The following is a 12,663-nucleotide window of genomic DNA, read 5'->3' as shown; positions in this document are numbered from 1 at the left end:
TAAATACGGTGTTCAGTTACATACCAAATATTTAACTAAACTTTAGTTTGGTATGTATTTAAATACTAAATATTTTGAATATTAAAGATTTCCTTTATTTATTTAAAGATTTTATTTTTAAGTAATCTTTACACCAAACATGGGGCTGGAACTCCCAGATCAAGAGTTGCATGCTCCACCAACTGAGCCAGCCAAGTGCCCCTTAATTATTAAATATTTTATTTTATTTTTTATTTTTTTAAAGATTTTATTTATTTATTTGACAGAGAGATCACAAGTAGGCAGAAAGGCAGGCAGAGAGAGGGGGGAAAACAGGCTCCCCGCTGAGCAGAGAGCCCAATGTGGGGCTTGATCCCAGGACCCTGAGATCATGATCTGAGCTGAAGGCAGGGGCTTAACCCACTGAGCCATCCAGGTGCCCCTATTAAATATTTTAAATTAAATATTTAAATACTAAAATTAGTATCTGGTACTTAGTTAAATAAAATGAAAGTAGCTCCCTGCCTCAGACCCAAAGTAAATTTCAACTTTTATTTATTTATTTATTTTAAAAACGATTTATTTATTTATTTATTTATTTGTCAGAGAGAGAGGAGCGAGAGTGAGCACAAGCAGACAGAGTGGCAGGCAGAGGCAGAGGGAGAAGCAGGCTCCCCACCGAGCAAGGAGCCCGATGTGGGACTCGATCCCAGGATGCTGGGATCATGACCTGGGCCGAAGGCAGCTGCTTAACCAACTGAGCCACCCAGGCGTCCTAAATTTCAACTTTTAAAGGATTAAAATGAAACGATAAGAAGAAATACACAGGAATATTTATTTAGTTTGTAGAGTCACAGAGACCTTTCCAGGTGTTATCAGGGAAAATGGAATTTTTTTTTTTTTTTTTACGGTTTTGTTTATTTAGAGAGTGTGTGCCCACATATGAGCCAAGAGAGGGGCAGAGAGAGGGGAAGAGAATCTTGAGCAGGCTCCCCGCTGAGCACAGAGGCCTGCATGGGGCTGGATCCCATGACCCTGAGATCATGACCTGAGCCAAAATCAAGTGTCAGACCCCTAATGACTGAGCCACCCAGGTACCCTGGAAGTGGAATTCTCAAAGGAATAAACTGGCTACATAAAAACAAAAATCTTAAATACATTGAAAATCACCTTGATTATTCTGTCTCTTCCTAATTATCTTGCTTTTTCTTCCCTCTCTTCAGAAACTCTACCTGCTGCTCCGGGGCTCCTGTTTGAACTGTCACATGCTGACCTGCCCCCGTGCTGTGATTCACCTCTTAGTGTGCCAGCTGCGAGTTCTGGAAGTGGGTGCCCTACAGGCAGTCTACGAGCTTGAGAGAATTCTGAACAGGGTAGGTGGGTGCTGACTGGCATGGAAACCAGGCGAGCCAAAGCAGTGAAAACAGGCCTCTTTGTGTGTTGTCCCCAGGCCTGTCATCCTAATAGTCACCAGAATCCTTGATCTTTACGTCTTAGAACTACGTACCAAAGACTCAGTGTGAAAACACGAAGCCATAAGAGAAATTGAAGAAATGTTAGCGAAAACAACACTGAAATACCATTTTACCTATCAGTGAGTTTTTTTTTCTGGACGTAGGAGCCAGTGGAGGCTTATGCATTGCTTTGGATTGTTACATTTCTTTGGTCTTTTTTAATGCAGAAAATTGTTTTTCATGGTATTGACTTTTTTGAAGACTCAAAGCCAGTTGTCCTGTAGGACTTCTCACGTTCAGAATTTGTCTGACTCTTCCCTCACTAGATTCATGTTTTGGTAAGAATGTAGCCTATACCATGTGAGCTACACTGTATGGTATCATTTCAGGAGGCCCAAGCTGCCAGCTGGTTTTATTATTGGTAATGCTAAGAGTGTGATTAGGTGGATAAGATAGGGACCACCAAATCTATCACAGAGACATTTTTCTCTTTGCAATACAAAATTCCTTCAGATTTTCTGGTGCTAGTATTAAGTGTCTTATGTAAAATTCATTTTCTGTTTGTGGATCAAAATAGGAGTGATTTTTGTCCAAAACAACATAGCAAACATATCACTAATTCTAATGCTTTACCTATAGATTCTTGTTGATTTTCAACACCATTTTATCATCTGTGACTAATGGCAGTTTTGTTTCTTTCCAATCCTTATATGTTCTGTTTCTTTTTCTTACATTATTTTGGTGGCTAGGATCTACATTACACTGTTGAAGAGATAGCTGGCCTCCTTGTCTTATTTCTTGTCACAAGGGGAACCTTTCATCTTTCCTTTCGACTTCCCTTTCCTGAGTAATTTAGTCTTAAAGATGTTAGGTGAACAGAGCCGATAGGATTCTACACAGAGGTGTAGCCTTAGGTGGGTTGTCAGAGCCCAAGCAAGAGGAGAACACCCCTGCATGTGTGGGCAGCCCCAGCATGAACGTCAGAGCTCACATAGGATGAGGAAGCTGTTCATTTAAGGATAAGAGCTCAGCATAGGGGGTGGGTGCCCAAGTTGAGTGAGAGGGAGCCATGCATGGGAGAGGTAACAGCAGTGATGGGAGAGAGGTTACATACAAGGAGGGGACTGATCCAATAAGTCTTAATTTTAAGGATAAGGCAAGCCAGATTTCACACTATTAGAGAAAGGAGTTACAGAAACATGGAAGAGAAAAGATCCAGAATTAATTCTATGGTGCTGGACTGGAATTAGAAGTTTGGTACGTACACATAAGCATATGTGGTTTCCGGGGAACAGAGCCAAAAAATGAACCCAAAGTCAAATTTGTCCAAGGGAGAGAGAGAGAGGAGGATCTTCTTAAAGCTTTACTCAGAGTAAATTCTTTTTTTCTAGGTATTTTTCTAGTCCATTCCATGGAAACTTTCAGATTTGTTGGACATAAGATTCATGATGCTTACTACCTTAACATTCTTTTTTTGGGTAAAATATACACAGAAGCACATTAATCCTATAGTCTAGGAAATAGTTACAAAGTAACCATCACCCATATAGTCACCTTCATTTGTCAAGATAGTGTCCAAATCCCAAGAAACCCTGTCTCTTTCCCCTGTCCTTGTATATTTATTTTTGACCAATGCTTTGGGTTTTTAGTCATTGTACTTAGGAAGTTCTCAGTGGGAGTAATATGAGGCCTAGGATGATACTGCCATCCTCCAGAGAGGATCAGAAGTCTGGCAGTGCCTTCTGCAGGGGAACATAACCACACTGTGGGCCACCCTGCACCCCGCTGCGCGCAGCCCTGCATCAGAGCAAACATGACCCCCATGGGGTTTGACCTCCTAGCTTCTTGGCTCCCCTTCAGTTCCATCTGCCTGTTCCTCACTGTCGTGTCAGCTCTTCGGAGCTTGAAAGTATTTTTTAGTATTGTAGCTTATCTTGGCTCTTGACAGCTTTAGGTTTGGTCTGAATAACTTTGCTCACCATTGTCAGAAGCAAGATATTTTTGATAAATATATATATATTTTTAACAGCAGTGTTGCTTCGCTGTTTTAAAAGTGCAGCATAGCATGAAGTTTCCTCCTCTTCCCTTGAACTAAACCCTCCCACCCTGGGAGAGGCTGGCCCCTGTGGTGCTAGCAGTCGTACGCTTGCTTTACTCTGGTAGTATGGTTTTTCTCTTTGTTTCTCAGTTTCTAGAAGAAAATGCTGATCCTACTGCCTTCGAAATTCAGGAAGAGTTTGGAACAGTATACGGCCAAAATCGTACAGAACAATCTGTTGGGATCCCATGGTGCTCATGTGAGTTATCCTGTCTCTCTCTTTTCCTTCTAACACTTGGTTTTTAGCGTAATTATCGCAGATCCTTGTGCGTTGTCATTTGTGTGTGCCCTCAGCTGCCCCAAGGCAGACCTGGGTTTGAATCCCAAGTTCTGCCTCTTAGAGGCCTGCAACGTCACAGGTTACCTGCTGTCCCTGAGCATCTGTGTCCTCTGCTTTAATGCACCTGCAGTCCTGATGAGAGGATTCGATGAAGTCAGGTGTGTAGGTCCAGTGTCCAGCAAGGTATGGTGGACACTAAGAGTGGTGTCCGGGTCCTTTTCTTCATTTTTCACCCCTGTAAACCATTGCCACCTCCTCACCTCCCCCGCAGCACGTGTGTAAGTATTTGTTCAGTGGATGAACAAATGGCATACTGATCAGCCTGTACTCCTCTTTCAGGTACCGTCTTAAAGACAGTTCACCTTATGCCCAAGTTCCACACCTGAGATTCTGATTTCATTGGTCTGGAGTAGAGTCCAGTGGAAGTTACAGAATCTCCCAGGAAGGTTTCATGTGCAACGAGGCTCAGACCCATTTGTGTAGCTTAACTGTGGATGTACCTTTGTTAGGACCCTGAGGGCCATCCAAGGGAGGCAGCAGGGAGGGTATGCTAGCTGCGTACGGAGAGGTTTGTTTTAAATTAACTAGCATTTCTTGAGGACTTAGCTGTATTCCAAGTCCCCCACTGCATTCATGAACTCTTAGGAGGAGCTTCATGAGGTAGTTAATCTCATTCTCATGTTACGGTTGAGGAAAGTTAAGGCTTAAAGGAGTCACTCAGTAATCGGCAGAGTTTGGCTGTATCAGGGTTCTGTGGAGAATGTTGTTTAAGAAAGAGGATGGCTTTCTTTGTCTTTTTTTTTTTAAAGGTAAAAACTGTAAAGTGAATGTGTACCCCAGGGTTCTTCAGATGGTACTGCAAGTTCTTTGCCCTTTCTCAACAGGTGAAAAATGTTTGTGAGAGCAGGAGCAAACTCATTGCTTACTTCTGGAAGGCACATATGACTGCTAAGCGGTGTCCCCACTGCAAGTGAGTGACCGGGCTCTTACCCCTCCCTTTTCCCAGAAGCCTCTGGCCAGTTACTTGATGTCGAGGTTTTTCTCTCCTGAGTCACAACTGTTCTCACATATAGGACCGGGCGGTCAGTTGTCCGAAAGGAGCACAACAGCAAGCTGACAGTCACATACCCAGCCATGGTGCACAAGAAGGCTGGCCAGGACACAGAGCCCCTGGGTAAGCAGGTTGGGCCCTGGGAGGTCTGTGACCAACAGATGTGTTTTGAATCTGGGAAATACCTGGTTTTTATCACGTTTCTCACCTTTGTGTTTGTAGTGGGCCAGCAGTGGGGTGGGGTCCAAGCTGCTGACGGTTGGAGAGGACCCTAGTGAGTGCCAGCCCTGGCCTCTCATATAGAACTGACAGGCTGAGCTACATTATGAGGCAGTGACCCATGAGTTGAATGAAGTGCATCTTGCCTCAGGTAGTCATCTTTCTAGAAGATTCTTGAGGAAGAGGTTAAGAAATCTACTTGGTAAATACTTAGAACCATTTTATTGTCAAATAAGTGTGGGCTTATTTTGAAGCAAAGTGAGTTGCAGGTGAGTTTTAAAGGAAAACTGAGCATTCAAAGAACGTCAGCACCTCCCACAGGCTGCTCCTGGCTATCCACTCAGATTCCTGGAGTAGTGTCCCCTACTCAGCTCTGCTCTACCAGTAGGGTACTTGGGAAAAAATTTAAGAGACTTAGTACTTTTATTTTTAAATCTTTTATTTATTTAAAAAATTTTTTTATTTGACACACAGTGTTACATTAGTTTCAGGTGTAAGACACAGTGCTTTGATAAGTTTATACACTGTGTGCTGTGCTCACCACACTATAGCTACCGTCTGTCACCATACAACACTATCACAGTATCCTCGACCATATTCCTTATGCTGTGCCTTTTATTCCTGCGACTTATTTATTCCATGGCTGGAAGCCTGTATCTCCTTCACCTATTTTGCTCAATCCCCACCTCTTTTCTCCTCTGGCAACCATCAGTTTGTTCTCTGTATTTATAGTTCTGATTATACTTTTTGTTTGTTCTTTTTTTTTTTTTTTTAAGGTTCCACTTATGAAGGGCATCATATGGTATTGGTTTTTTTCAGTTTGACTTATTTCACTATGCATCCATGGTGCATCCATGGTATTGCAAGTGGCTTGATCTCATCCCTTTTATGGCCGCATAATATTCTGTTGTATATATATTCACCATATCTCCCTTACCCATTCTTCTGTTCATGGGCACTTAGGTTGCTTTCCCATCTTGGCTATTCTACATAATGATGTAATAAACATAGGAGTGTGCGTATCTTTTCAAGTTAGTGTTTTCCTGTTCTTTGGCTAAATATCCAATAGTGGAATTACTGGGTTATATAGTATTTTTATTTTTAATTTTTTAAGGAACCTCCACACTGTTTACCACAGTGACTATAATAAGCTACATTCCTGCCAAGAGTGTACAAGGGTTTTTTTTCCTTCACATCCTTGCCAACTTGTTATTTCTTGTCTTTTTGATTCTAGTCATCCTGACAGCTATAAGGTGATTATCTCATTGTGGTTTTGATTTACATTCCACTGATGATCTGTGATGTTGAGCATCTTTTCATGTGTTTGTTGGCCATCTGTCTGTATGTCTTCTTCTTTTTAAATTTTTGTAGCCATAGGATTAAGTATGGTTTTTGTTTTTTCTTGTGAAGTAGTGAAGATGAGGTTAAATAGTCCATATTAAGTACTGAGATCGTGCCTGCCGCGTATAGTATGTGGTCCGTAGATGTTAACTGTTGATTTTGTGTGATGCAGTCAGTGTGCTGGTGGGGGGGAGCATGATGTGGGACTGACCCCTCACTCTGCCATTAGTGGCTTAGAGAAGGTCACTGGAGTTTTGTTTTCAACTCCATCAAGTGGCAATAATCAAACTTCTTGCCCAGAGTTGGGAAGATTTCGTGAGCGAAAGTCCATAGCATATTGTTACTAAACCTTATTCCAGAGCTCGAGAACACGGACGAGGCAGGGAAATAAGTTCTCTTCCTAGCGATGCATAAATCTTTTACATTGAGGACTCTGGCAAGGCTTGGAGTAGATAACTATCTCAGTCCTTTTGGGCTGCCATAAAAGAAATATCACAGAGTGAGTGACATCTAAACAATACACGTTTATTTTTCACGGTTCTCGAGGCTAGGAAGACCAAGATTTTGGTGCTGACAAGTCTGGTATCCTGTGAAGGCCTGCTTCCTCACCATCAGCCGTCTTCTCCCTGTAGCTTCACATGGCAGAAAGGCTCAAGGGAGCTTTCTGGGGTCGTTTTATAAGGGCGCCAGTCCTGGTCATGAGAGTTCTGCTCTTATGATCTCATCACCTCTCAAAAGTCCCACTTCCAATACCATCATATGGGGGGAGGGTAGGATTTTAGTACATGAAACTTGAGGGGACACAGATGTTCAGACCTTTTATTTTTTTTTTCACATAACTATGAAATACTTATTTAATGAAAGTTTATTAAAGGTCTGGGTCAGACCTTTTACTTTAGACTAATTTGAGGCTTGCAGAAGAGTGGTGAAGATAGTACAGAGAGTTCCCATGCACTCTCGTCACCACAGTATACGTGTCCACCATGTTAAGAAAGTTAAGAAATTAGTACGCTACCATTAAATGAACTACAGGCTTTATTTGAATTTCTCCAGATTTTCCAGTGATGTCCTTTCTATGTTCTGGGATCTAATCCTGTTTTTAAAAAAGCCTGTTTAATTTTGTTTAATGGTTAACGGTCAGCCACAAAGGTGGATTTTTCATACACTTACCTATAAATAGCCCATAAAACAACTTAAGGTTGGGAATTGCTACCTTAGCCTTTAGTGCACCTTAGAAAATGTTCATGACGGAGAGCAAAAATGGTCAGAATTCTAAAAGGTAACTGTTTCTTTGGAGTAAATTTCTAGCAATTAGGTAGCTTTCCAGTGCCTTTGCCAAATGTGTTCTTCTGAAGTAACCTTTCACTGTGGCTATGAGCGTATGATGGTGCCACCCCAAATTCTGCACATTAAGAATAAAGTGACCGTGGTCTCCAGTGGTTCCAGAATTGGGATTTTAGTATTTAGCAAAATTTACTTGGTGGGCACTCAGCCTTGTGCCAACAACAGTGCCTATGACCAAGCAGAGTACCAGGGTGGAGACCATGCGGCCTCTGCTGTCAGAAGAGGCCGCAGGTGACCCAGGTCAGTAACTCTAGGCAGCAGGTGATATGTTCTGAAAAAGGGTCAGACTGTGTTCCTGGCTAAAGGGAGCCAAGCATTGAGGCCTGTGCCTCTGCGGTTGGTACAGGCCAGTGATCCCACAGGGAGCACCATAAGCTTGTGAGATTCTGCAGATGCTCCAGAGGGCCCCTCAGGCCCCATGATGCGCATCAGCATTTTATAAATCTTTTTAAAAATTTTTCTTATTTTTTAAAATTTTATTTATTTATGACAGAGAGAGATCACAAGTTGGCAGAGAGGCAGACGCAGAGAGAGGGGGGGAAGCAGGCTCCCTGCTGAGCAGAGAACCCGATGTGGGTCTCGATCCCAGGACCCTGAGATCATGACCTGAGGCGAAGGCAGAGTCTCAACCCACTGAGCCACCCAGGTGCCCCAGCATTTTAAAATGAGGATCCTCCCAGGCAAGACACTCCACTGCGATCTAGCCTTCCCCAAGTTCTCTGACCTCCCGATCAGCCCCTTTGTCACATAGCAGCTCATGAAGCTGAATGAAACCCACGTCAGCAGTGTTCTGAAAGCCTACCCAGGCAGAATCCATTTTCGCTGGTTGTACAAGTGTCTTTTTCAGGAGGGCGCAGTGCAGCCTTCCTCTGATTCTGTAGCCCTGTGACTGAACAACCCCACTTTGCCTTCACAGTGAGGAAACTGCAGTAGCGCTTTTCATGTGCTGGGAGCTACTGGGACAGGAGCTGTGTAGAATCGACAGAGTCAACTGATCTTCCTCAGCCCTTCAAACCTATTTGAGTAGGAGAGGAAGTTCAGATTGCCATTTTCAGAAATGCCCACAAATTGTTGTGTTTAGCTTAATGGAATCTGTGTTTTCTCACTGAATATACATAGCTTTCTAATGCTGTGGTTATCCCTGAAGGTCAGAGCCTCTCTTCATTGCTTACCCATGCTTCCTTGAATTGCATTAACTGATTGAAATGCTTTGCTTTTGTAGGAATCAAAATCTTAAATGTGTAGACTCTTTGACCTAGCCATTCCACTTTTGTGACTATTTTGAGAATTAGACATACCCACACGACAGTATTATTTAAATAACTTAAAATGGGAAATGACTTAATGCCTATCGGTAGAGACTAGTTAAATTTGGGTACATCTTTTAATTATCCAAGTTTCGTATTTCCCTAAAATCTTGTGAGGACACATCCTTTGCAGATGGTAAACTTAATTGGAGAATGGGAGGTGGAATTTGAAGCTGGATTTTTTATAAGTGTAGAAAAAGGCAAAAGAGTGGAGTTTGGGGTGCCTGGTGGCTCAGTTGGTTAAGCACCTGCCTTTGGCTCAGGTCATGATCTTAGGGTCCTGGGGTCAAACCCCACATTGGGCTCCCTGCTCAGTGGGGAGTCTGCTTCTCCCTCTCCCTTTGCCTGCCTGCCTGCCTGCCCTGCTTGTGCTTTCCTCCTCTCTCTCTCAAATAAATAAATAAAAAGAGTAGGGTTTGTAAGTATAAATTTTTGTACAATGTTTTGAATGGGTATATTTGAGCCAGTGACTTTGTTATCTGCTGTGTGTGAGACACTGTCAGGTGCATAAAGTTGTGGGTTTTTTTTTTTAATCATAGCGTAACTTACAACAGTAAAGAAAATTGGGATCTTCCCTGTGTCCAGTTGTAAGAGTATGGTCAGCTCACTAGGAAACATCCTCTTGGTGGAATATCATGCAGTCACTAAAAATGTTATGTGACAATGTACAGAAATGCTCACAAGAGGACACTAAACAAGCAAAGCAGTGTACAGAATAAACCCACGCTTAAGATTACAGTTATCTTAGGGGCGCCTGGGTGACTCATTCAGTTAAGCATCACACTCTTGGTTTCAGCTCAGGTCGTGATCTCCCGGTCATGAGATCGAGCCCCGAAGAAGGCTCCACACTCAGCAGGGAGTCTGCTTAGAATTCTAATCTCTCACCCTCTCCACCTCCTCCTCCCCTGTGCACACATGCACTCTCACTCTCCCTAAAATAAATAAATCTTAAAAAAAAAAAAGAAAAAAGGTTAAAAAACAATAATTTAAGAAGATTACAGTTACCTTAGATACCATAGAAACCAGAAGACTGGAACAAAGTATGTAGTACTGCTAATGGAATGGTGTATGATTTATTTTTCTTTTGCTCTCTTGGTTTTATGCAATAGTTATACTCTTTCCATTACTTTAGAAATTAGGTTAAGGGGGAAAAAAATCCAGAGCTGAGAAGAAGCTGTCCTGGAGATTGATTTTTGTGGTCAAATTGCAGGCTTGGCAGGGCGGGAAGAAAGCATTGATAAATCCCATTACGGAAGGAGTGCCTGTTATTGATTTATTGTGCTTTGATCCCCCGTCCCGGTTCTAGGAATTGAGGAAGCTCAGATGGGAAAACGAGGGTACCTGACACCCACCAGCGCCCAAGAACATCTTACCGCCCTTTGGAAGAATGAAGGTGCTGTACCAACCTAAAAGAAATCGAAATGAGTCTCTTTATCCTGCCTTATTATTTCTGTGTTTTCAGAGTTGTGATAATTATAGATCTCTGCTGAATTCCGTTCATAGGTTTGGGGCTGGCTTCAGGTACATTGTCATCGACACATTCTAGAGTAGGCAAGAATATGAACTTCACGACTATTTAACTGAACCTGGTCATTAAATGACCGCTGTGGGTGGGCCTCGCTTAGTTTGACATACTTCTAGAAGGTATAGTGTAACTCAACTTTATTTTAAATGCCTGTTAATAACTTCTTCAGAAAAGGATTCTAAGGGAATTCCTCCTGTGATTCAAAAAATGAACTCTAACATGTCTTTTTTTTAAAATTAGAATTTTCCCACATTTTAATTTCCTACGAAGAGGAAAGTTTTCCATTCCTTCTGCGTGTCTAACAAAAGCTAGGCACTGTATTTAGGCCTCCATGTCACCACCCTCAGAAAGTGCTCTTTGAGAACACTGAAAGCTGCTACTGTGTAATGATAGGCACTTAAAAATGACAGTGCTGCTGAAGGGATAGATGATGTCAGGGAAAAAAGAGCACTCAAGTCAGTGTGATCATTTCTGTGATCATTTCTGTGGCAGGCCCTAACACTTACTCGTTTTATCTGCAGCTTTCTTCTAAGTTCGCTGGAAACTTAAAATACAGCTTTGATCTACAGAAACGATGCCTTCTTGGTAGCATCTATATGGAGGATTTTTTGTTTTGTTTTATTTTTAAGAAGACTAATTTTTTTTATTGATTTTCCCTATTTCAGATACGTTTTTTATAGTTACCAAAGCTTTGTGTGTGTGTAAGTCTGATAGTCCAGGAGGGAGTGAGAAACAAGAGGAGGTTTTCATTCCCCATCCTGGACCATCTCAGCCCCCCTTCGACGCCTGTCCTTAAACCACCATCTCACCTCTGTGTGGGTTCCCAACACACAAAGGCTATTTTTTGCTTGTGTTTAGAAAGAAAAATATGATTCTACTTTACCTATTATCACGTGTTCTGTTTTTCTTTTTCGTCACCCAGTGGAATTTTAGTGGTCATTCATCCCTGCCCTCCCACATAGATGTAAATGTTCCTTTTGGTTAATTTCAAATGCAGGATTCTTTCTGAATTACCTTTTTTCGGGACCGGAAGATGTCAATGTGGAGTCTAGATTCAATCCCAGTATGTTCTTTTTGGATTTCCTGGTGGTGCCACCCTCAAGGTAATGCCCTTTAATTAGCCTTGTTTCACTGGAAAAGGCTTACAGAGTGATGGAATAATGACCCCTGGGAGAGGCTTGGAGGGCCTAGTGCACCAAAAAGCCAAGCAGCGGTTCCACACCCGGGTTGCCCATGGGTGGGAGTGTTCGTCCTGACTGCGGTGGGAATGTTGGCTGGATTCCGAGTGTGGTGGATTGTGAGTTGCTTATAGCAGGGATGGGCAAGAGGCTAAAGAACCTGACACTTCCCTCATGCTCAGCGGTCCTTGATTCCCTGTGTCCCCCTGCAGGTATCGCCCTGTCAATCGGCTGGGGGACCAGATGTTTACCAATGGCCAGACGGTGAACTTGCAGGCTGTCATGAAGGATATGGTTCTGATCCGAAAACTTCTGGCACTGATGGCCCAAGAACAGGAGCTGCCGTGTGAGGTGGCAGCACCGGCCAAGGATGAGGTCAGGGCCACCTTGGAGCTGATGTCATCAGCCTGTCTGCTTCATTCTGAGGCCCACAGGGCTGATGCAGAACGCTGGGGGTGCAGGGAGCTGCTGGTTGGGAATTCTGTACAGTTGTGTGCGAGCGTCATTTGGGGAACCTAAGTAATGTCAGGGGAAATCATGGTACGAGCATAGGAAGATCTAGGTCCTGCCGCAATGACCTTTGTTGAGTTGCTTAGTTTCATGGGCCTGTCTCCACTGTAAAATGTGTAGGGTTAGTGGTAAGATTTTACATACAGGCAGTTCTGGGCCACTTGCCTTCGCTGGCGGTGATTGGCAACTCCGGAAAGAGGAGTCTGCATCCTTGGGCTCTAAGAATATCTCTTGTGGGTGCAGTACCAGAGCCCGAGTCATCCAGGTCTGTTTTTGGCTCATTAAGACCTCTAGCATTGGGTTCAGGAGGGCACTATTGTCGATTGTAGGAATTTCCCAGAATAGGACTGTCCTGTTTGAGGCCTCAGCTTCCTTTT

The 12,663-nt window shown here is 43.0% G+C and overlaps 1 protein-coding gene across 1 annotated transcript in view; it reads left to right on the top strand.

Annotated features, from left to right (window-relative positions):
• POLR1A (RNA polymerase I subunit A) overlaps positions 1-12,663 on the top strand; it is a 71,080-nt gene that overhangs the window by 3,336 nt on the left and 55,081 nt on the right. The window contains 8 exon segments of the mRNA XM_080814206.1: positions 1,203-1,352; positions 3,622-3,669; positions 3,671-3,730; positions 4,696-4,781; positions 4,885-4,985; positions 10,380-10,466; positions 11,596-11,701; positions 11,989-12,151. Coding sequence (XP_080670332.1) covers positions 1,203-1,352; positions 3,622-3,669; positions 3,671-3,730; positions 4,696-4,781; positions 4,885-4,985; positions 10,380-10,466; positions 11,596-11,701; positions 11,989-12,151 — 801 coding nt within the window.

The sequence above is a fragment of the Martes martes genome, assembly GCF_963455335.1.
Source record: "Martes martes genome assembly, chromosome: 9".
In the NCBI taxonomy this organism is placed as follows: Eukaryota; Metazoa; Chordata; class Mammalia; order Carnivora; family Mustelidae; genus Martes; species Martes martes.
This window is presented reverse-complemented; position numbering and strand designations above follow the sequence as displayed.